The sequence below is a fragment of the Lissotriton helveticus genome, chromosome 1_1 (genome assembly GCF_964261635.1).
Source record: "Lissotriton helveticus chromosome 1_1, aLisHel1.1, whole genome shotgun sequence".
NCBI lineage: Eukaryota > Metazoa > Chordata > Amphibia > Caudata > Salamandridae > Lissotriton > Lissotriton helveticus.
In genome coordinates this window covers 1,911,452,746-1,911,477,112 of record NC_136057.1, presented here as the reverse complement: position 1 = coordinate 1,911,477,112, position 24,367 = coordinate 1,911,452,746, and the positions used below count along the sequence as shown (strand labels likewise).

General features: G+C 46.3%; 1 protein-coding gene across 3 annotated transcripts in view; it reads left to right on the top strand.

Annotated features, from left to right (window-relative positions):
- Window positions 1–24,367, top strand: part of SMG7 (SMG7 nonsense mediated mRNA decay factor) — a 484,004-nt gene that overhangs the window by 188,329 nt on the left and 271,308 nt on the right. For all 3 annotated transcript variants that reach the window (XM_078643137.1, XM_078643126.1, XM_078643118.1), the window contains exon 9: window positions 6,753–6,915. In XM_078643137.1, coding sequence (XP_078499263.1) covers window positions 6,753–6,915 — 163 coding nt within the window. The remainder of the gene's footprint in view (window positions 1–6,752; window positions 6,916–24,367) is intronic.

The following is a 24,367-nucleotide window of genomic DNA, read 5'->3' as shown; positions in this document are numbered from 1 at the left end:
CCAAAAGGCTACTTGCCCTTGGGTGTCATAACGCCCCTATATGACCACTTACTGTTGGAAGTGGGCATAACCCTGTCCCAGAATTCCTAAGTATGCCATCACAAAGATGGCTACTTCTGAAAAATCATGTCCACCTCAGTTTAGCCCACCTTAGGGGTTGAACTAGCCTGGGGGTAGTACGCCTACCTGAATAGCTAATTTTCATCCCTGTCCAGGTGCCAAAGTGGGCTCTGGACAAAGGGGTGTGGCTTTCTCACCTGTGAAGGGAGCCAGATTCGCAATCCAAAGGTGGTAGCTGTTTGAAGTTTTCCCGTCTAGGGAGGCAAGTTAGCAGGTCTTTCTGTGGGAAGGGTGTGACACTCCCTTCCTGGACAAGCCTTTGTTCTGGGTCTCCAGAGAGCAGACCGCTATCACCCTAAGGGATCAGAACAGTGGGTGGCAGGCTGGCAGAAACCAGTCTGTGAACACACCAGAGGCTGATATGTTTTCAGGGGGCACCTCTAAGGTGCCCTCTGAGTTCATGTATTGGTAAATCCAACAGTGGAATCAATGCAGGTTCATCAATACGAGATGTTTGATACCAAACATTCCTATCTTTCAGTGGAGCCATCATGTAGCTGGGGAACTTGTTTTCTCCAGTTTCCAGCACATGTTATAAAATGCAGTCCCTGGTCACTTGTACTGGCAGTGATAGGACTGACCCGCCCAGGGGCATGTCTACTCATGCAGTTATGCCCTCACGTGTAGTATTCAGCACCCTGCCTTGGGCGGTCAGGCCTGCTGTAGGGGTGACTTAGAAATATTACATGCAGTGTTGGAGTGCATGGCACACAGCGATGTGTGACATGTTGTGTTTTCACTTTTGTCTCCACCAAGACTCACAGCCTGCAATGGCAGTTTTGCATATGCTTGGTGAGAGGTCCCTTAGGGTGGCACAATTAGTGCTGCTACCCTTGGGCACACTCTTTAGTACCTCAGGCCCTAGGTACCAGGGGGACCATTTACTAGGGACTTATAGTAGGTGCTAAAGGTTTTGCGAATTGGGAGAACAATTGTACAATTTTGGGAAAGAGCTCTGGCACTGGGAACCTAGTGAACAAGAGCCCAGTGCACTTCCAGTCGAAATCACATCAGTTACCAGGCAAAAAGTGGGGGTGACCATGTCAAACAAGCATTTACAATGCAACGGTTTCGCCTTTGGAAAAGTTAGAGCTATTGGCATTGTAAATGACAACATGTTTATTTATGTGTTGGCTTTGACAACATAAATAAATGGCATTGTCATTTACAAAGCCAATAGCCTAATCTCTCGCAAATGCGACACCTATTGCATTTGCACCCACACACACACACACACAGCGGCAGAGACGAAATGGAGACATTTTATAATAAAAAACAACGTATTACATAAGAAAGAAAATAAAGAGGGCTTACCTGAGACCCGCAAACAGCTGCATACATAGCGGGCAAATCACTCCTTGCAAGACGCTGCAGGAACGGCCACGGGCCGGGGGGACCTGTAAAAGGAACAAAAACAAGCATTAGACAACAAACCGAGACAAGATGGCTCACCTGAGACCCGCAAACAGCTGCATACATACCGGGCAAAACACTCCTTGCACGACGCTGCACGGAACGGCCACGGGCCGGGGGGGACCTGTAAAAGGAACAAAAACAAGCATTAGACCACAAACCGAGACAAGATGGCTTACCTGAGACCCGCAAACAGCTGCATACATACAAAACACTCCTTGCACGACGCTGCACGGAACGGCCACGGGCCGGGGGGGACCTGTAAAAGGAACAAAAACAAGCATTAGACAACAAACAGAGACAAGATGGCTTACCTGAGACCCGCAAACCGCTGTATACATACCGGGCAAAACACTCCTTGCACGACGCTGCACGGAACGGCCACGGGCCGGAGGGGGGCCTGTAAAAGGAACAAAAACAAGCATTAGACAACAAACCGAGACAAGATGGCTTACCTGAGACCCAGAAAGTGCTGCATACATACCGGGCAAAACACTCCTTGCACGACGCTGCACGGAACGGCCACGGGCCGGGGGGGACCTGTAAAAGGAACAAAAACAAGCATTAGACCACAAACAGAGACAAGATGGCTTACCTGAGACCCGCAAACAGCTGCATACATACCGGGCAAAACACTCCTTGCACGACGCTGCATGGAACGGCCACGGGCCGGGGGGGGGGGGGGGGGGGACCTGTAAAAGGAACAAAAACAAGCATTAGACAACAAACAGAGACAAGATGGCTTACCTGAGACCCGCAAACAGCTGCATACATACCGGGCAAAACACTCCTTGCACGACGCTGCACGGAACGGCCACGGGCCGGGGGGGACCTGTAAAAGGAACAAAAACAAGCATTAGACAACAAACCGAGACAAGATGGCTTACCTGAGACCCGCAAACAGCTGCATACATACCGGTCAAAACACTCCTTGCACGACGCTGCACGGAACGGCCACGGGCCTGGGGGGACCTGTAAAAGGAACAAAAACAAGCATTATACAACAAACAGACAAGAGCAAGGAGCAAAATTATAAAGAAAATGCTGCTTACCTGATCGGAAATAACAACAACTTCCTGGCAACGTAAATCTCGCCGACCACTCCGGATAAAGGCACTTCCAAAAAGACAAAAACATGACCGAAAAAGAAAAAAAAAAACCCGCCCACCGCCGCATGACGATCGCAAGGGGGTGGGATGAGTAAAAATCGCGGGAACGCCCACGAATCTGCTCCGGCAATGACGGACAGATCGCTCTTCCAATGGCTAGCCTCCATTTATGGAGCTAGCCAATGGAAGAGAAGGCGGGACCAAAGCCAGTACTGTTCTAACATTAGATTTCGCCTGCGCGAACGCTGCTTGCGCAGCTTTTCGCCAGGTCGAAACCTAAAAAGGACTACTTTTCTACACTCCCACTTTCTCACTTGTGCTTTTCAACTTATTACCTTGCTATCTCTTTTGCTGTCTCAGTCATGTTTTCTGTCACTCGTGCTCTTACCCAGATTTAGGGGAGATCTTAGACTGAAGAGTTTGTCCCAGCAGGTTCACTTCTAGGTAGGCAATCCTGTGAATTCACTGTATCACACACACTCTCACTCGTTTCCCACACTTTCTCTTGCTTGCACACTTTCTTGCTCACTCTTGCCTGCTTTCTTTTGCTTGCACTTTCTATCACTCACTCTTTAGCTTCAGCTTCCTCTTGCTCACGCTCCATGCTTTCTCTCACTTGTACACTCTCATGCGGTTACTCTCGTCGCTCTCACTGGCATCACTTAGTTTTTCATTGGATCAAATCACTGCAGATAAGGACTTGGCTTCTTACAGTGATTACTTTAATTGCCTTCTACTTCTTCCTGATTTGGTGCAAAGTGTCATGGGATGAGTGTAGGTGGACCATCCATGTACAATCCTACTCAACTATGCTTAAATATTACTTTGAGGCCCATGCAGATGATCAAACAAACTGAGGTATTCTAAGTACCATAGTTATTCTGTAGGGTAATTTGCACCTTCTGTCATTGAAGCGACCATCAACACTCAATGCTGATCTTCATTAAATTCATACACATTTTAATATTTGTCCCCACGTTTGGGATTATGGAATTATCTGGCATTTAAACAAAGATGAATCTCACATATACAGTCTCCATGTATAAAGACTCCGTAGAAAATAAAAAAAAAATGGATTACACATCCATTGTCTAGCATTGGTATCCAAACTCTTTACATTGTCTCTATTTAAAAGGTAATACATGGAAGAAGGGTCCTCCTGTAATACAGGAGAACCTGTCCTGATACTGTAAAGCAGTCTGGAATCTCCTCGGTTCCAGAATTCAACATAGTAGCATTTGGTCCCTATACTCTGCTTCCTTTGTGATAAAAGCAGAGTTCCTGCATATGTTCAGGAGGTGAGGGAATTTAACAGGATGTTAGTCCTGTCTTGTATAATCGAGAATGGTGGTGAAAATTGTTTACCCAACCATGGTTGCACCAGTCAGTAAGTCGCAGATGTTTGCAGGCATATCCCAGGGATGGACGTTGGGGCAGAAATAGAAAGCAGTGGAGGGTCATGCAGCATTCTTTCCTAGTGATTTTTGGGTGTTATTGAGGCTAGGTACTAAGCATGTGAGCATCACCAGGCACAAATGGACAATTCTTGCATAGAGAAAGTCAACAAACACAGATTCATGCATGGTTTTGGAGGTCGATTGTGTGTGATATCTCTTACTGTATTATAGCGATTGTGTTGTATGCATGTGCACGGACTATACTCCACGTGAGCATAATAAGATACATTGTCAGATTTTCTAGCAGCTGCGCTACATGTTGACAATATTGAGTCATTGTTGTGGTAGAAAGCAACTTATTAGTGCACTGTTTAGTGAACCCAGCAATATTGACCATTTAAATCATTTGATTGTTATGGTTTAATGAAGGCCAGTGCTGAATGAGCAACTAAGCTGTCAGTTGACTGCATCACATGGCTTTGGAGCATTTTATTGTTTAACTTAGTTGTCCATGTCACCTTCAACACAGAACACTTGCCTTCTGCTCTACTGCAAAGGGTGCCATTATTGACTGACAGGTGCTGGGATATTTCTATAATGTTTTGGGAGATAGCACACCATTTTTTTCGACAGTGAAGTAAATAGTTTGTGAAATGCAAACAAGTGAAATATGATTTTTCTTTAGGTCTTTGGGCGAGGTAATTTGTCGTAACATTTTTATTTTTTAGGTCTTGGTAGAGTTAATTTGTGGTAACATTTTTAGGGCAAGGATGCCTGGAAGCAGGCGGTACAATGGTTCTAAAACGTGCTTCATTATCAATTAACCACAAAGGAAGTGGAAAGGTGTGTTGACTGAATTTGCCATGCAAAAAGATTACTTGGGGAAACAAGTATGTGTTCGTGGTGGACTTGTAATTATTACATTCGAGGTTGGTTGGAAAGCAGTTGGTACTAAAAGCTGTAATAAAATCACGGAAAGTCACATTTGACAAAGGCTTTCCTTATGAACAGTAATTGATATTATATGTTGCGTTGAGGATGCAGTAATTTATGATTGCAAATGAAGCAAAACAGCTTTCCCAGCCATTGTCCCAGTGGTAAAGAATAGGTCATACTCACTGGGTCGGAGTTAAACTGGTGGATCTGATTGTTTTAGGTGTTTCTTGAAAGTGAAAATGGGATGTTGTGACATTTAGCCGGCTACAGATCAGTTGTGCAGGAATTGCAATGGAATAGAGCATTATATGATGGTGTGGAAGAGGAAGTATAGTTTGGTCAACATGGAGGGCTTATAAAGTTGTTGGTGGGAAGGATGTGAATTAAGGGTACCCAGGAAAACATGCTATTAGTAAATCTTACTGATTCTGTGTATGCAATGGAACCCACATGAAAGGCATTATATTGCCAGGTGGATTGTAGGACGTGCTGAGTTGTCCATTTTTGCTGATTCAGAAGCTCTTTAATGTTAAATCAGAAAACATGGATGCTTACCCCCGTGGCCATGAGTTAACACCCACTGATTTCATTGGTTGTTTTAGGATTTCAGCTTTCACAAAGTCTAAGATTTCATAATATTTGTGGATAAGGATGGGATATGCTTATTATGGTCCTTTCAGCTATGCGAGATTAGATCAAAAAAGATTACTGTATTACTTTGTATTTGGGTAAAAATGTACGTCAGATTAAAGGCGGTGATGCATATATTGAGAAAGGGAATAGGGTTTGATGGAAGGATTGCATTAGGCTTTGTGTAAAGAATTTTGAAATATGCAAGTAAGAATTGGGAAAAAGGTTGTTCTCGGCAGAGAATAGCCGGCTCATCAATTTAATGTGGGTGCAAGTTATTTTTTCTGAACTTGAGAATAAGGCCTTTCCCAAGTTTTCTGTTTTATTATCAATAGTGCAAGTTGTCCAAGTACTAGTTTAAGTGATTGAAATATCTGGAACTTGGCAAAGTTGGTGTTGGACACAGTATAAAGTAGGTCACCAGTGAGTGAGACGTAAAGTGCAAATGTAGACTTGGATATTATAGGTAAACTAGAGTGCACTGATGTAGTTGAAATTGGAAGTGATAGTGCAGAGTGTAACAGTTACAAGGTCATCTAGTGTTTGTAAGAAGACTACATCAGGGATGCAATTTTTTCATTTGAGATATGTTTGGATTTTTGTTCCTACAGTTGAATCTAGTTGCATTCTTGGGGCACTCAAACTACAACTCTGTCCTTACTTTTTCTGCTACCTTTTGAGATTACATGCTTGTTTCATGGTTTACAGTGAACATCGGAGAATATTAACCCCTTCGGTGCTGATGACAAAGCCAGCTCGTCATCAGCGTTACCTGCGCTGCGCGGATGACGAGCTGGCTTTGTCATAAACAAGCCATTTTTGAATTTCCCGCGTACAGCGGGAAAACGCGGTAGCGCGCAAGCGGTTAATGGAACATTTCACGGCGTTCTGAGGTTGGAAATTGGGTAGAGTGTGGAAAGTTGTGATTGAATAGTAGTTGCCTGTTAATATATTGATCATACAAGAAATCAAAATGTCCTCTGTTTTAGTCATTCTGGAAGTTAACCCCCACTTTGCTTACCTTTCTCAAGTTCCCCAAGTAGAACTCCTAAGCAAGCCTCTGGCATACATAGTTCCATTTGGATAAATGTACTACTATTTTGAACATGTTAATTCAATGCGTGCCACTTTAAATTCTATGTTGCAGAGGATGCTGTTCCAGAAGGCATTTAACTCTCAGCAGCTGGTACATATCACAGTCATCAACCTGTTCCAGATGCATAATCTGCGGGACTTCAGCAGTGAGGCTGAACAGAACAGTTTCAGTCAGGATGAGCAGCTCTGCTGGACGCATCTTCTAGCACTTTTCAGTGAGTATTAGAATTGATGTAATTTTCTTTTTATACTGAAAAAATTGTTTATTTTTCTTTCTTTCAAGAGTTAAACATCCAGTTATTTTTTTAATTGTGCATAAGTCCGTTAGCCTGCTCCACTCAGTGGTTGAAAACTATTATTGCTTCTATGTTTTTTTGTAGTCCTGTGTCTGTTAACCTCTCTGTAGATAGGTCAGCATGCAAATGCCTGTATTTGGGGTGAAGTGGGTGTAAATCCTAAATCAAGTTAGAATGGCAGGTTGACAGTTTAGCTTAAGTTAATGTGGGCACTGTGAAGCAATGACAAGTGTCCTTGAGTGTTAGTTAAAACTGTTCACTGTGGCCGATATCTGAATGGACCATTGCTAAATAAACCTCATACTGTTTTAAGGTCCAAGATGTGAGTTAAGCAAAGCTGTTTGCTAATAGAGTAAGTAGTCGCTGACATGTGTTCCAATCCATCCAAATGTTCGCAGAGGTTTACCTATCTTTTGCCCTCAATATACTAGGGACTAGTTTGATTATTTCAAGCTAAGCAATGAGTGCCCTGACTTAGTCCTAAATAAAGTGCTCCATTTTTTTCTTTGGAGAGAAGTGCTGTGATACTTTTTCGATTGTTCACCTCCTCGTGCTCTATCATAACAAACACCCTGTGTGCCATGGAATGCTTTGTTTCAATTATGTTTATTACATTTTTAAAAATGTAAAACATTTTGGGTGGGCATACCTTCTTGAAAGGTTCATCTGAACTCATATGCCAGCTACTACATCCTGTACATTTCCTCAGAGACCCTGCACACCTCTGTCCTTTTGGGGCAAGTTAGTCCTCTTAATTCTCTATTAACATAACATGTGTATTTATAAAGCGCAATTTCACCCCAGCAACGTGGCAACTTGGCGCTGAAATAACAGATGTATATTGTTACCCAACCCAATGGTACTCATTTTATCAACCTCAAATTGACCCGCCGGGATTTGAACCTGCGATCATGAGGTCGAATACAAGTCCCTGCAGTGGATGCATTAGTCCACTGAGCCACCAGACCCGGCTAAGGTAGGTAAGTACAGGACCCCAGATTTTCTGTAATTTGTCTTTTGGATCCGGGACACCATATGCCAGTTTTTAATCACTCAAGTTAACCTCAGGCTTTATAGCCGTAACTCCATTGTTGGACCATACCGTTTCCCAGTAAATATAATATATATGTTCGAGGCATGTGGGCTGCTGAATTTATATCTATGCATAGATCGTCGCTTAGTGTTGGGTCCGGATGATTGCACATTGTTGTCCTGGAAGAGTCTTCGAAGTATCACGAGATAGGTGGCTCCTCCCTTGGACTACAGTGCGCATGGGCATCCTCTCCATCTTCAGATTGTTTTTTTCCGCCATTGGGTTCGGATGTATTTTCTCGACTCAAGTTCGGAATCTACTTTAAATACTTTTCGCGAGGCCAAAAGGCCTTCGGGGCGTCGGTATTGTCTCTCGTTCGGTGCCCGGTACTTCATCCAGTTCTTCGAACAGGACGTCGAAGGTCGTATTGCCTTTCGACAGCTAGGCCTAGACGAGCGTCGGGCCATAAGTGTGCAATAAGTGCCTATCCCCGGACCACGACGAGGCCAGCTGCATGGCCTGTTCCAAGTTCCGGTCAAAGAAAACACTTTGGCTTCGACGCGCCGCGAGGCAGTCGGCCCAGTAAACAGCACCAGAACCAGAAGATATCTTCGAGGGAGACGTCATCGAGGGCGACGATCAAGAGGATCCAGACCAGCAGTCGGACCCTGCATCGGAGCACGACTCACGATATAGTGTGGACGAAGAACAAGACTACGTCCATGAAGACATCGTCGAGGTAGGAGACGACGCAGAAGCCATCTGAGCCGTCGATGACGACTCAAGCGATGAGCAAGGCCCATCCGCAATAAGGGGCCCGATACTGACACTATACTCTCTGAGGCTCAGGTCGAGGCATCGCCGGAAGGCCTTAGCCAAGATCTTTACCCGCATTCTATAGCCCCGCGTCAAGGCCCGGCTAAGAATACTTCTACAGAGCCTTCGATCAATCAGCCACTTTCAGCGGCAAACTCGAAACCGAAACTGACAGCAACTGTATTGAAACCGAAACTGCTGACGTCAGTCCTCGGATTGACAGCTTCGGATTCGCCGGCTCCAACCCAATCTAAAAGTGTCATTACCCCTTCGGGATCACAAGGGGGCGTCGACCCGAAACACGGGACGCCGAAGCCTGTCTCTGCCGTCAGGCACGTCGCGCTGATGCTGTCTACGTCCACGCCCAAAGCTGGCGACACTGGCAAAGGACTCAAGGCTAGGAAGACTGTCGATCTGAAACTTCCAGCCTCGGCGACGATATCCAGCAAGGCCTTAGAGGCGAAAAGTGCACCAGACACGAATAAGCACGTCGCGTCGAAGCAAAAAGGCGTCCCTGTTGCGCACCGACAGCTCGAATCGTCGCAAGGCCGCAAGCAGCCCAGTGATCCTCCAAAGTTGGTCGGATCGAAGACTGCAACACTCTCAAAAAAGGTCGGTTTGTCTCCACAACCTATTAAATATGGACTGCCCCCGACCGCTCGACCAAAAACCTTCGAGCCACAAAAGGGCACCGACGCTACCAAGAAAGTGTCGGTGGTTTCAAGGACTGCTGAGGAGGATGTAATGTTCCAAGCACCCTCCTATGACAATCAGTCAAAACTGTTCATCGACTCGGATACTGGTAGACTCACCATTTACAAACGGGAAATAGCTCCAGAAACTCCTTTGGAGTCATACAAGATCCCTCTAAAAAGAAAGAGACTCGGCAACCTCACCTGTTCTTTCTGAGCCTGTAGAGTCCTATGAACAAGACTATTCCTATTCACCCACATGCACCTATGAGGATATAGGGGAGGGATACAATGAAGATGAGTTCAATTATCCTGCTGACACAGATCAGGATGAACAGCAAACCTGGGTTGACCCTGGTGAGCCACAGACCACGCCTGACACTCAGTCCTATACCATCAAAACCTCGCCTACTGAAGATACTGCCGCGTTGAACGCTTTGATTGAAAGGGCAGCCAAGAACCATGATGTGGACATGCATGCTGACCCAGTAGAGGAGGACTTTTTGTTTGATACTTTCTTGACTTCAGAAAGATCAGTAAAAACATTGCCTATGCTAAAGGGTGTCCTTAAACACGCTACTGACACCTTCAAGGAGACCACAAGGGCACGGGTTGTAAAACCAAGGATTGAAAAGAAGTACCGGCCTGCACCTGTGGACTCTACGTACATCAAAGGCCAGCTCCCGTTGGACTCCCTCGTAGTGGCTAATGCTCGTAAACGGGCAAACTCTCAAACCAGTGGTGATGCTCCCCCTCCGGACAAAGAATCCAAGATCTTTGAAGCATCTGGCAAACGAGTAGCGGCTCAAGCAGCAAATATTTGGAGGATCTCCAACACACAAGCCCTATTAGCCAGATATGATAGGGCACACTACGACACGTTAGAGCAGCTACTGCAACACCTGCCTGAGGCTTATAAGGAGGGAGCAGAAATGCTGATACAGGAGGGGAAATTAATTTCCAATGCGTCCATCAAGTGTGCGCTAGATGCAGCAGACACGGCAGCTAGGGCCATAAATACAAGTGTGATGCTTAGAAGGCATGCCTGGCTATGCATCTCTGGTTTTAAGCCGGAGATACAAACTACTTTGCTCAACCAGTCGGTTAACCCTGATTTTCTCTTTGGCCCTGATGTGTAGACAACCTTTGAGAAAATTAAAAAAGACACTTAGACAGCAAAATCCATGGGGGCTATGCAGTCACAACAGTTCAGGGGCAGTTCCTTTCGTCGCTCCGGTAACAGGGGAGCCTCCAGAGGTCAAGCATCACAGCAAGCCCAATACAACAGAGGGGGCTCGCAGAACACCTATAACAAGAACAATAGGGGTGGCTATCGTGGAAACAGCACCAAAGGCAGAGGACGCGGAAATAATAATACCAGATCCTCCGCCACCAATAAACAGTGACGTCTTGTCACTGCCCCCGACCATATAACACCAGTCGGGGGAAGACTCCAGCAGTTCCTGCCAGTCTGGGAAGGCATAACCACAGACAGGTGGGTGAGAGACATTATACAACACAGCTATTGTCTAGAACTAACCTCCACTCCACCCAACATACCCCCAAGGCACCGTCCTATGTCTGCAGAGCACATGCACTTATTGCAGCAAGAAGTCCTCCGCATGCTGCAAAAAGGGGCCATAGAACTCGTGCCTTTAAATCGGGAGAGGGGTTGGCCTAACGGCTAAGACGCTCGACCTCGGACCTGGGGTTCTGGGTTCGAGTCTCGGTAACGATGCCAAAAACCCCCTGTGATTCTGGGCAAATCACGTAATCTCCCCGTGCCTAAAAATGAAAGTGTCCCCTCATGTAACGTAACTGGTGCTATGTAAAGCGCTCTGATAACTGGTTCGGTTCTAGTTCGCGCTATATAAAACTCTGCAGAAAAAAAGAAAAAAATCAAAAAAAAATCAGCAAGGTACAGGGGTGTACTCACTGTACTTCTTAATCCCAAAAAAGGACGGGTCTCTCAGACCCATTCTAGACCTCAGACCCCTGAACCAGTACATCTTGTCAGAACATTTTCACATGCTGACTTTACAACAAGTTCTACCATTGCTCATGCAAGGAGACTTCCTAGCAACCCTAGACCTGAAAGACGCATATTTCCACATTCCCGTTCACCCAGGACACAGGAAATATCTCAGGTTCACCATAAACAACCAGCATTACCAGTTCAAGGTCCTGCCTTTCGGGGTCACTGCTGCCCCCAGGGTGTTCACCAAGTTCTTAGCAAAAGTGGCGGCGCACCTTCGGAGACAACACATCGTCTATCCTTATCTAGACGACTGGCTTGTTCAAGCAAAGTCAGCCCAGCAATGTGCCAGCCACATGTCCCGCACAATTCACCTCCTACACAGTCTAGGTTTTTCGCTGAATTACCCAAAATCACACCTTCAACCCGCACATGTGCAACAGTACCTTGGTGCGACAATCAACACTAACAGCGACAGCGCACCCAACCGCAGCCAGAGTCAACAGCATGCAATTGCTCATTCAGAAGTTCAGGCCACAACACTCGCTCCCAGCGCAGGTTTTCATGCAGCTGATAGGTATGAGGTCTCCTGCATCTCTATAGTCCCTCACGCAAGGCTACACATGCGTCCGCTTCAGGAGTGCCTGACACGACAGTGGAACCAGGCTCAAGGACATCTGAAAGACCTAGTGTTGGTGACCGGTCGTGCATACAACTCTGCATTGGTGGAACACACAAAACCTTTGCAGGGGACGACCGTTCCAAGAGCCTGTACCACAGATAGTGCTGACAACGGACGCATCTCTCCAGGGTTGTGGAGCGCATGTCCTCCATTATACAGTGCAGGGACTATGGACAGCGCAGCAGCAAAAAATGCACATCAACCTGTTGGAGCTCATGGTGATTTTCATGGCAATGAAGGCCTTCAGGCTGCATCTCTGCAACAAAGTCGTGTTGATCCGGACGGATAACATGACTGCCATGTATTCCATCCAGAAGCAGGGGGCACGCACTCTCCACAATTGTCTCATCTAGCCCAGAGCATGTGGAAATGGGCCATTCAAAGGAACATGTTCCTCATGGCGGAACATCTCCCAGGCAAAGACAACCAGATGGCGGACCTGCTCAGCAGGCACAGCCACCAAATGCACGAGTGGGAGATACACCCCTCAGTGCTCCAACCATATTTCCAGCAGTGGGGTCATCCAGAGATAGACCTATTCGCCACAAAAGAAAACGCAAAATGCCAAACCTTCGCCGCCAGGTTCCCACACCCGCAGTCTCAGGGCAATGCGATATGGATGAACTGGTCAGGCAGATTTGCGTACGCTTTTCCTCCAGCACCGCTCATACCGCTGGTCGCACGCAAACTGCGGCAGCACTCCATGACGCTCATCCTAGTTGCTCCAACGTGGGCACGGCAAGCGTGGTACACCACGTTCCTAGAGCTTTCAGTGGTGCCTCACCAACGGCTGCAACTCAAGCCCAGTCTCCTCACTCAGAACCGTGGAGACATCCGCACCCAGATCCGCAACAGTTAAACCTTGCGATATGGCTCCTGAGGTCATAGAGTTTGGCTATCTCAACCTGCCCCCTGACTGTATGGACATCATCAAGGAGGCAAGAAGACCTACAACCTGGGCATGCTACGCGGCCAAATGGAAGCGATTTGTCATTTACTGTTCTACTATTGACATAAATCCGCTAGATGCATTCACGCAAAACATATGTTATCTGTTGCACCTATACAGATGCAATCTGGCATATAGCTCCATTAGGATACACTTGGCCGCAATGGCAGCTTATCTTCAAAACAGACAGCATCTTTCTCTTTTTAAAGTGCCAGCCATTAAAGCTTTTATGGAAGGACTCAAAAGAGTGATTCCTCCCAGACACCCTCCTTCACCTGTCTGGAATCTGAACATAGTTCTCACCAGACTAATGGGACCACCCTTTGAACCTCTTCACTCTTGTGAGATACAGTTTCTGACATGGAAAGTGGCTTTTCTAGTGGCAATAACATCGCTAAGGAGAGTTAGTGAGCTTCAAGCCCTAACTATTCAAGAGCCTTTCATACAAATTCATGCTAATCGGGTGGTGCTGCATACCAACCCAAAATTCCTGCCTAAGGTGGTGTCGCAGTTCCACATTAACCAAACCATAGAACTACCCGTTTTCTTCCCAAATCCAGACTCAGTAGCAGACAGAGCACTGCACACGCTAGATGTCAAAAGAGTTCTCCTGTATTACATAGACAGGACAAAGGATTTCAGGAAGACTAAGCAACGGTTTGTTGCCTTCTTCCACAACAGAAAGGCAACCCCATTTCAAAGTCAGGTATAGCCAGATGGATCGTTAAGTGCATACAAATCTGTTATCAAAAAGCAAAACGCACATTAACAGTTCCCCCAAGAGCGCATTCCACACGCAAGTTAGGGGCATCCATGGCTTTCCTAGGTAACATTCCTCTAGAGGATATATGTAGAGCAGCCACATGGACCACCATACACACATTCACCAAACACTACTGCGTGGATGTACACTCCAAACAGCAAGCTGCTGTAGGTCAGGCTGTTCTCAGAACTCTTTTTCAGACTGCTGCAGCTGGCACGGGCAACCGCTGCTAAGGAGGATACTGCTATTTATTCTATGCATAGATATAAATTCCGCAGCCCACATGCCTCGAACGGAATATGCTACTTACCAGTATGCATCTGTTCTTGGCATGGAGGGCTGCTGACATTTATATCGCCCGCCCTCCTCCCCGGTGCCTGTCGCAGCTGTAGTACTCAGATTCATTCTCAGGCATGGTCATCACTTACTGCATTACACTCCATCTCTGCCACAATGGCGAAAAACAATCTGAAGATGCAGAGGATGCCCATGCGCACTGTAGTCCAAGGGAGGAGCCACCTATCTCGTTATACTTCGAAGACTCTTCCAGGACAACAATGTGCAATCATCCGGACCCAACACTAGGAGGCGATCTATGCATAGATATAAATGTCAGCAGCCCTACATGCCAAGAACAGATGCATACTGGTAAGTAGCATATTCCTTATATTTTTTGATCCATCTTCATCCGTAGAGCATGTAAGGGAAAACTTCTCCATGATTGCTGGTTTAACAATATCACTTCATGTTGTTACTGTAAGAAAGTGCCCTCTTTTTGCATGGTTGCCCCCACTTTTTGCTGAACTGCTTATGTACTTTGACTGAGTGTTCCCTGGGCTCCTGCCAGTCAGGTACCCAGGGCCTATGTTCTTTCCCTAAAACTGCATTGAAGACAAAACCCCACTTGGCACTCTCTGGCCACAGGTCAGCCCCTGGTAAATGGTCCCACAGGTACCCTTGGCACTGTGACCAGGGAAGGCCTCTAAGGGCTGCAGCACTTATTGTGCCAGCTTTAGAGGTCCTCTACCTTTAGGGGCACCCCCGAATCTTGCCTCCTCAGACCAGCAATGATTAAGAAGAAAAGGACTGAATAGCCGGGCCAAAGCCAAGAAGAGGAAGACTCCCTCTGACTTGGTCCCAGCCGTACCGGCCTGTCCCCTCCTCGAACCTACTGAAGTGAAACTCCAGTGAGTCCTGCAGCCAGCAACCTCAAGAACCCAGAGGACCTGCCCTGCCTGCTAAAGAAAAGACTGTGTCCTGTGAACACTGTATGGTTTGTATCTCCTGAGATGCTTCAAGTAACTCATATTATCAGTCGCTTTAGTTCCTTTGCTCTTAATATCTTCCAGTAACTGGTACCCCGAAGTATGGCCGCATGTTTAGAAGCCTGTTTGGAGTGCATATCCCCCAAAGTTACATTCATTATACTGTTGCATCACAGCTATACAGAAGAACCAGTAATGGCTTCGGAGAGAGAGGAGGAAAGCGAACTTGTATATCAAGAGAGAAATGACAAAATGAAAGTGTTATCTAAAAGATGTTTGGTCCTTCCCAGAAAAAGGGTATGGTCATGTAGTAAATATGCCTTTGAAAACAAAGGTACGGTGGGCAGACTCCAGAGTAGAGCACATTCGAGGTCCATGTTTGTGCATTCTTTGGAGCTTCTCGAGTTCTTTTTCCATTGTTTCAAAGCAGATTAATGTTGCATTATTACAGCCGGGACAGCATAAGTGCTCGGACAAGCTCAATACGGTGTAGATTAATTTTGTTCCACATAAGTAACAAGTTGATATTTTGGATGAGTAATGTTTCAAAAAGATCACTGTCGAAACAAACCCAGAGATTGTTACTTTTGAATTGTGTATTTACTGATATACTATACCTGTCTCCAATTGTGAGAATGTTGATCCCTCCACTTTAGAGCAAGCATTGGCATAGCCAATAGATCTCGCCTTTGGGACTTATTTTCTTTAGCAATTGCTTTTGGCGGTACCGTACAGCATTGGGACACACACTGGGCAACATCTTTACTCAGATGACTAGCACCTAAAGGTAATTTGTTTCGGACAGGTGCTAAAGAAATTAGCTCACTATCTTGCTTAATGCAAATGCTATTTAAAAAATGTAATACAAGCATTTAGAAACATTCAGTCAGTTACAAATCATAAAGTAATGAACAAATATGCCTACGTGCCGGGGCGGAGCTATAGTTGGTGTGCATCGGGTGCAGTGGTACCAGGTACCAAGAGTCTTGTGCAGCATCTGAACTGCAGTAAGGGTTTTATTTTCAGAGCCCACCAGAGAGTGGGTCCCATTTTGTCTGCTTACACCAGGATGCCTGGCACTGTAACTGTCCTACCAACACCTGCCTGCAATAAAACAGTTTATTGAATGCCGTGACTGACTCAGGGAACTGTGCCCTGATGTGCTGTTATTTTCTTTGTGGAACTCCTTCGGTTATCAGACATGATGAATTATGTCCGACAGTTGTGTGTGAAGCATTTGATAAGCTACGTGAGGATTGGTATGAAGTTTTCATTAGTGCTCTAAAGCGGTGTCCTGAGTGCTATGCAATTGCAACGCAATATATAAACCATCATACAAAGGGGGGAAAACAAGACTCCGATTTGTTCTAATTGTTGTAAATCCCATGCACCTGAACCTAAAAATTATTGCTATTTGAAAGCACATCAGTGGCACATTTATTCTGTTTAAAGTGTGCTGTTTAAGGATGTGCTGCTGAGACTGTTTTTACAAAAGACATTCCTTTAGTGTTACTGCTTGGATAAGATTGAGATTGGTTATCCATCCTGCTTCACCATGCCGACATGCAGCCTTTAACCTCATTAATGACCCAGTTAAGCAGCTTCTTTTTATCTTTTTATATTGCATGACCTCGACCCAAAGGTATTGGAGTGCTTTGCATGAGCACCAGTTTCACTACACAAGGACACAAGTTTACATTGCACAGCTTTGAGTCCTTATAGAAGTAGACGCTCTGCCTACACTTTAACCTGCGCAATAAGGAGTGTCCCTGATATTTTATGCAGATGTTGTTCACCCAGAAAGTGGCACCCAGTCGCATCGGGATGCCACATGAAGTCACTGTCCCTCCAGCGGGGAGATGTAGTAGCCATGTATCTACGACTACTGAAATCCTGACATGCAGTGCTCCACTTTTGAGGGCATGCCTGCACTCCTCTGGTTTTCTGGCTGGTGGTCCCCGCCATGTTCTCTCCCTTGCTTTTGATTGACCTCACGCCTTGAAGTCTGTCTATCCTGATTTGCTATAGCGCAGAATCGACCTGAAGGTATTGGACTGCTTTGCGTGAACCTTGTTACATTACACAAGAACACATTTAAATATTTAGGCACAGGGAAATGAAGCGATTTACACAGGATCAAGCTGCAGCAATGTGAAAAGCAGGGTCTGGGTAGGAGGGGTTCTGGGGGAGAGGAGAGATTGTATACAGTAACAGGACATTTGCAGGGCAAGCAGCGACAGGCAGGTGGTGGTGGGGGCACGGCACGGGAGATTAAGTGAACTATGGAAGATGCAATAAAATGCAAGCAGGGACAGGCACCGAAATGTTACATGCACTGAAGAAAGGCAAACAACATGACACGAGCAGGAAACAGAAAAAAATAGTCCCACGAAATGAACACCGAAGTGTAAGGATCAGTACTAGTGTGGTGCTCGGTGGGAGGAAACAAAACAAAAAGGAAGGACAGAGGAAGGATTCATCACTACCAAGTAAGCATTTTTAAAGGACAATCGAAGGGATGAATAATAAGGCATTGGGCGGGCTGTATGCCCACTAAGTGTGTACAACTTTGTCTCGGAGTCCGTGCAAGCGCCGCCTAGGCTCAACCTAAAACATTCCTTTTTTTCGACCAGTGATTTGTGTTTCATGGAAAAGGTGTTTTATTTAACTTTTTTTTTTCTGTCTTGTTCTGAAGGTGTTTATAAAGTTGCTTATTATTTGTGTCCACTTGGAAAGGCTTGTGGTACTGTAAGAACCTATGCCAGTAGTCTTGTATAGCCATTGAAAAGCTGAGCGGCATAGTGGCAATCCTTGTGCAAGTCTGCAACTAATGGTCTGGATTGAAGACTCCAGACCAATGGTAATTTTTTTGGCTACAGTTAGAGAGGAATAACTGGGGACAGTGCAGAGCAAAGTTGGTTTTCTGGTCCTAGTTGACAGGTGTTCCATATTGCTTTGTTTGGATATTCCAGCCAAAACAGGAGCACAATATCTGCCCTTGTTGGCACAGGCACGCATGCTTGTGATACTGGTAGCTCTTGGTTTGAAATAGACATAGCTCACTCTCCCCTGAAACACAAATTAGGCAATTCCTATTGTAAATGAGAATTGTTCGAGGCATATGAGCTGCAGATTACACACTGTGCATAGATGGCCACCTAGTGTTGGGCCCGGATGTTTGCAGTTTGTTTTTGTTATAGAAAAGTCTTTGGAAGTCACAGGATAGGTGACTCCTCCTTTGGATCATACTGTGCCTGGGGATCGGCTCCATCCCCAGATTGTTTTTTTCCGCCACCGGGCTCGGATGTGTTTCCAGCGCTCCTTGTTGGAACCGATTTCCTTCGGCGTGCAATCCTCACCAGCTTCAACGATATAGTTTCGAACGCGTTACCAGTCGACGCTACTCTTCAACTTCGAAGTCTTCGATTCCGGTCGTCGACGAAGGCCTTCGGGCCCACCTAGGCCTCAACTCCAGCTCATGGAAAGGACACCATTTAAAAAGTTTCCTCAATGTGGGTCATAGTTTCCCCACACAGACCTACATGAGGTGTGTAACCTTTGCCTCTCTACGGAGCACAAGACTAGAGACTGTTCCGCTTGTGCCTCCTTCCGTTACAAGAAGTGATCCGGGACCGAAGAGCTAGGAGAACAAAGGCTCGTTCATCAGCTCCGATTCCAGACGACATCTTCAAAGAGGGCGTCGACGTCTCAGAACACCATGGCGTCGATAGCAACTCCGAGGCCAAAGATTCCGAAGTTGAAGACATCACTCCAGCACAGCGGGTTGTAAGTAAGACCGTCGACCCCAACCCTTCCTCGATACATTCAAAAAAGGCTTCGGTGTCACCCTCGCCCTTGGGCTCAGGTGTATACCGGGACACTGCTTCTACTGCCCCGCCTTCGGGCCCGGCTAAGAAGCTCACTAAGCCTTCCGGCGACTTGGGCTCGAGTCGACCGGCCCACGGTGCCGGCGCACACCTACCGGCACTGAAAAAGACATCATTGACCGCTACGCCGGCATCGAAACAATCGGCGCCGAAGCCTACTGCTAGCCCCTCGGCACTGAAACCAAAATCGGACCCAAGCAAACACGCTTCGGAGTCGAAAAAATCATCGGAATGCGAAAAATCCATCGGAGCCGAGGAAAACGTCGGATCCTAAAACCCCATCGAAGCCGAGAAAATCATCGGAACCGACAAAACCATCGGAGCTGAAAAAGTCTCCTCCTACCAAACACGTTTCAAAGCCAAAAGAAAGCCCCAGCTCGGTGCCAAGAATTCACTCCGCACCAAAAGATCTGCCTCCTGCACAGGACTTATTTAATCCAGACCCTGCACAAAAGACTCTTGTTAAGGATCCAACCACTGGTCAACTAACTCTCAGTTAAAAAAAAAGACCACTGGATACACCTGCACCAGCTCCTCATTCAAAGAAGGACATTGCCACCTCTCCTCTAAGGATTCCTTCCCCTATTCCTCCACATGTGCCATCACCACCTGCTCCCCTACCACAGCACTCCCCTACATCATCTATCATACCAGTTGATGACAACAGGGATGATAGCTCTGATGATATAGGGGGTGGTGCAGATGATCCCTCTATTCCTCCAGGCTCACCTGACCCGTGGGATGATTATAACACCCCAGACGTCCCTAATGTCCTTCAAGACGACATGTATCCCTCAAGGCCTTCCCCACCAGAAGACACTATCGGATTTAATGAGCTAGTACACAGGGCTGCACAATACCATAGGGTAGACATACATACTGACCCTGTAGATGAAGACTTCCTAATGATACCTTTGATAATGCACGAAGCTCCTCCTCAATTTTACCCATGCTTAAGGGAGTTAAGCATGCTCCAGAAGTCCTCAAGGACCCAGTTAGAACTTGGGTCATCAACCCACGAATAGAGAAATATAAAGCTGCCCCTTCAGATCCACTAAACCAACGACACAACTGCCAGTACTGGACTAACTTAATTTCTATTAAACCAAGATCTGTTATGAACAAAACATATCAGTCTGTTGTAACTTGCGTTACTAGTTTATTTTAATAATTTTTTTCACTAGTCTGAGTATTTTCCATTTTTTGAAGAACATTTCTTGTGCATATACAAAATATGTACAGAATAATACAAATTTTGAATAACAGACAATTTCGATATAACTATACAACACAACCACACCAAACCTTTCTCACTACATACATTCACCTCACATTCAAGAAACAAACAACATATACCTCTGAGGTATAGGCCAATGTCAACAGAAGTACTTCATTAAACCAAACGATTTGATGTAGCCTACATTTTTTTCTATGGTTTATAGGTTCAAAAAGACTATCAAAATTCAGTCAGAATAGATCGTATTGTGTCCTAACCAAGTCCTTCTAATTTTTATTCTTGACAGTGGACCCAAAAGGTCGACGCTTTTCGAACCCCTTATTGCGGGGTTCTCCTCAGGACCAACAAGACTTCTTATCAATCCTGTGTGGGGTATCTCAAGGGACGGGTGTGGATTTGTTCAAATAGTCTTGCAACCGTTGTGCATAGACTTGGGGTGCCCGGTCTTTGCGTTGTAATCGCTTAGTCGGGCTTTTAGATGTTTTAGAGGGGCGTGTCCTTCCTACGGCAAACAGATTTCCGAAAATCCTACTCGAGTACACTGTGTTATTCTTACAGCTTCTTCTGGCACGATCCCAGAATCGTTGGTTTAGTTGATTTGGCTTAGCCTTGCCGGTTAAGAGTCAAGACCCAGTTTTGTTCTCATGCCCCTTCAGATCCAGCATATATTAAAGGCCCAGTACCATTAGACTCTCTTGTGTTCTCTAATGCACGCAAAAGAGCAAATTCACAAACATCAGGTGAAGCTCCCCCACCAGATAAAGAGTCTAAGCTCCTTGACGCATCAGGTAAAAGAACTGTGTCTCAGGCAGCAAACGTGTGGCGTATTGCCAATACACAAGCATTATTGGCAAAATCTGACAGTGCACATTACGATGAATTAGAATCATTAATGCAACACCTCCCTGATAGATATAAAGACAGAGCAAATGAGCTTATCCAAGAAGGGAAAAATATTACAAACACCTCTATTAGTTGTGCACTAGATGGAGTGTTTTGTTGCGTAGCCATGCCTGTCTACGCATTTCAGGATTCAAACCTGAAGTCCAAAGTGCTATACTTAACCAGCCCTTTGATGAGCAACACTTATTCGGACCTAAAGTAGATGTATCCCTTGAAAAGATGAAAAAGGATACAGATACAGCCAAATCTATGGGAGCCTTGCAGTCGCAGGCTCCAAAACGGTCATTTCGCCGCTCATTTTAGAGGCGCCACCAGGGGATTCTCTTCAGACACACCCTCTTCCTCTTACAAAGCCCCTACACAATCCACCTGCAGTAGGGGCTACCAGAGGTGTATTTAACAAGGAGCACAGAGGGAAAAGGTTAGAACCCGAGTCGCCCTCCACTCATATAGTCTTATGCACAACAAAGACCGGGTCCTCACAAGGCAATTATACATAGAATCCGACGTTTACCTCTTATTGCAATTTTGCAATATTCTCCCCTTCTTTTAATTGCAATAGGGGTGGTGAGTGCAATGTGTATTGCCAAATTAAAAAGCCCAAATCCCAATTACGACAGTCTCAATGCAACACCCAACAATAGTGTATACTACTATAAAGAAAAATGTGGGCAAAGGCGAGATGAACCCTCACAGGCGAACCACCATCGGGATACCTGATAGGTACTCACCAGATATGGCCTGTTCTCATCATCGCCGGTCTTCAAGCCAGAGGTGAATGTGTTCAGAAACAAAGTGCAAGTGCAGTGAAAACCAAAAACAAAAATAGTGTAGTTAAAATGCATAGGTGTGCACGATTACTGCTACTTTATTCTTTGATTTCGTGCCACCTACCCGTTTAACAAGCATTTACAATGCAACGGTCTCGCCTTAGCAAAAGTTAGAGCTATTGGCATTGTAAATGACAATTTTTTTATTTAGGTGTTGGGTTTGAAAACTGATAAATAAATGGCATTATTATTATTAAATGGCAAGTCTTATAGCACTTTCATAGAGCACTTGGTACATGACAAATGGTCATATACATCGTCTACAACCTACGTGCCTCATGTTACAAGGTAATTTGCATATCAGTCGCTGACTTCTGCGTGGTGAAAATACTTTGGCCCTGTTAGTCAATTTAAACTATTCCGTTGGTAAATCTATGCCGCAGCCTCGGCTCAAAGTCATGTGCAAGAGTGTTGTGGAAGACTCCTGGCATGAGCGCGATCAAGAATTGCCTAGCATCACAAGCTGTGATTTACCCAACACAGAAATGTTTCTTTTAGTGGCAAATCAACTCAAAGGTATCAGAGCGCTGTACGTGTATTTCCACTGACAAACCGATTAATCTGCGCCGTGCTCACTGCTACCGTGCTGATCAAAGGTGCCTGGAAATGGAACATGGCATTTTGCTGAGGAAATGAAAGTAAAGTTATGAGTGCTGAAATGTGGAGTGCAGGGCCGTGGATGGCATTTACCACAGTTAATTATGCAAGAATTAAATATTCAAATGAAAACACGACGAGAGGTTGCAGAAAGTAAAACAAGCAACTACTCAGGAAACAAGAACAGCGAAAGTAAATGCCGGGCAGCAAAGCGCGTGCAGCCTGGCAGACTCTGATTCCACACGCGCCTCTTGCCTGTTTATCAGCGCCGCGCGCCTCTCTGCAGACTCCCCCCTGCATTCCAGAGAGGTCTGCATTCGCATGCCGTGGAGACAAGACCTGGCCGCGCGCACAACGTTATCCTTTGGAGAAACGCTGCGCGCGGCCAGGTCTTGTCTCACTTAGTCGGTCTCAGACTGCTGAGACGACGACTATAGTTTTGCAGCGTGAATCTTTCTGGATTCACTATGCTGTGCATTATTCCGCGGTCTTGTGGTTGGGTCCGGATTCGTAGTCTTTTCTTTGTTTTTTTTTTTTTCTTTTTCTTAGCCCAGGTGGGCGTCGGCGTCACACCCCCTTGGGTGTATTTCCGGTGACGTCGGCATGCTTCCTGCGGAAGCTCCCACTCTTGGGCCCCATCTTCAGATTCTTTTTTTCAGCGGTCGGGTCTGGATCGTTCCCGTTTGGGCTCCAGACATTTTTGGAGAAAGAAGAAAGAAAATACAGAAAAGACGAGGAGAAGTCATCTGAAGACTCCAGGGGACTTCATCGATGAAAATTCAGCAAGGAGAAGGCGTTTTTCATCGAGATCATCGTCGACGAACACGCGACCAGAGAGGCCCTGGCCGCACGCCGTTCAAGTTCTGCCGTAACTGCCACCACAAGTACGCGCAGACGGACCAACACCCGGTATGCAACCTTTGCCTACCGGTGAACCACGAAAGCGGAGACTGCAACGCCTGTTCCAACTTCGCCCCGAAGACCCTTTGTGTGAGAGAGAGGCAGAGGGTAGCACACGCCACCCTGCAGGGGAAGTCCCCGACTCCGTCCCTCTACGAGCTGGGGATGTCCTCCGAGGAAGAAGACAACGCTGCCGCCGAAGACGACAGCTAAACGGTCATAGAGACCGATTACACGAAGACTTCTGACAGGGTAGGAGACTCTTCGGCCCCCAAGAACCCGAGAGACTCTGAGTCTAGAAAAATCGAGGGCAAGACCCCGAAAGCGCCGACGCCAAAAAAGGCGGCGTCCGCGACTACTCCCAGGCCCAGCGGATCCTCCGAGAAGGAGTCCCCGGCGCCGAGAGCTGCTGATCAGCAGAAAACGTCGAAAATCGTCCCCGAAAAGGATCGATCGACGCCGAGGGAGAAAGACCCAAAACTGACGACGACGACGACCAGAGACCCAAAATCCGGTTCGACGTCGAAAACTTCGACACCGAAAGGCACGGCGACGAGCCATCGGCCGAAAAGAACAGCCGACGCGGAACACGCAGCCGAGATGGAGAAGAAGAGAAGGCGCCTCGAGGCCGAAATGGAGAACATCATGCAGCGGAAGAAAGATTTCGATGCAAAGATGAAAGCCTTCACGATCCCTCACAAGACCAAGCCACCGGTGGTGGAGGCGGTCGAGGAGGAGGATGAGATCGCCGAAGTCGCCGAGGAACAAGACCAGGACGTCGAGGTGATCGACGACCAGGAGGAGTACGAGAATCCCTATGATACTTACAACTATGGGGAGGA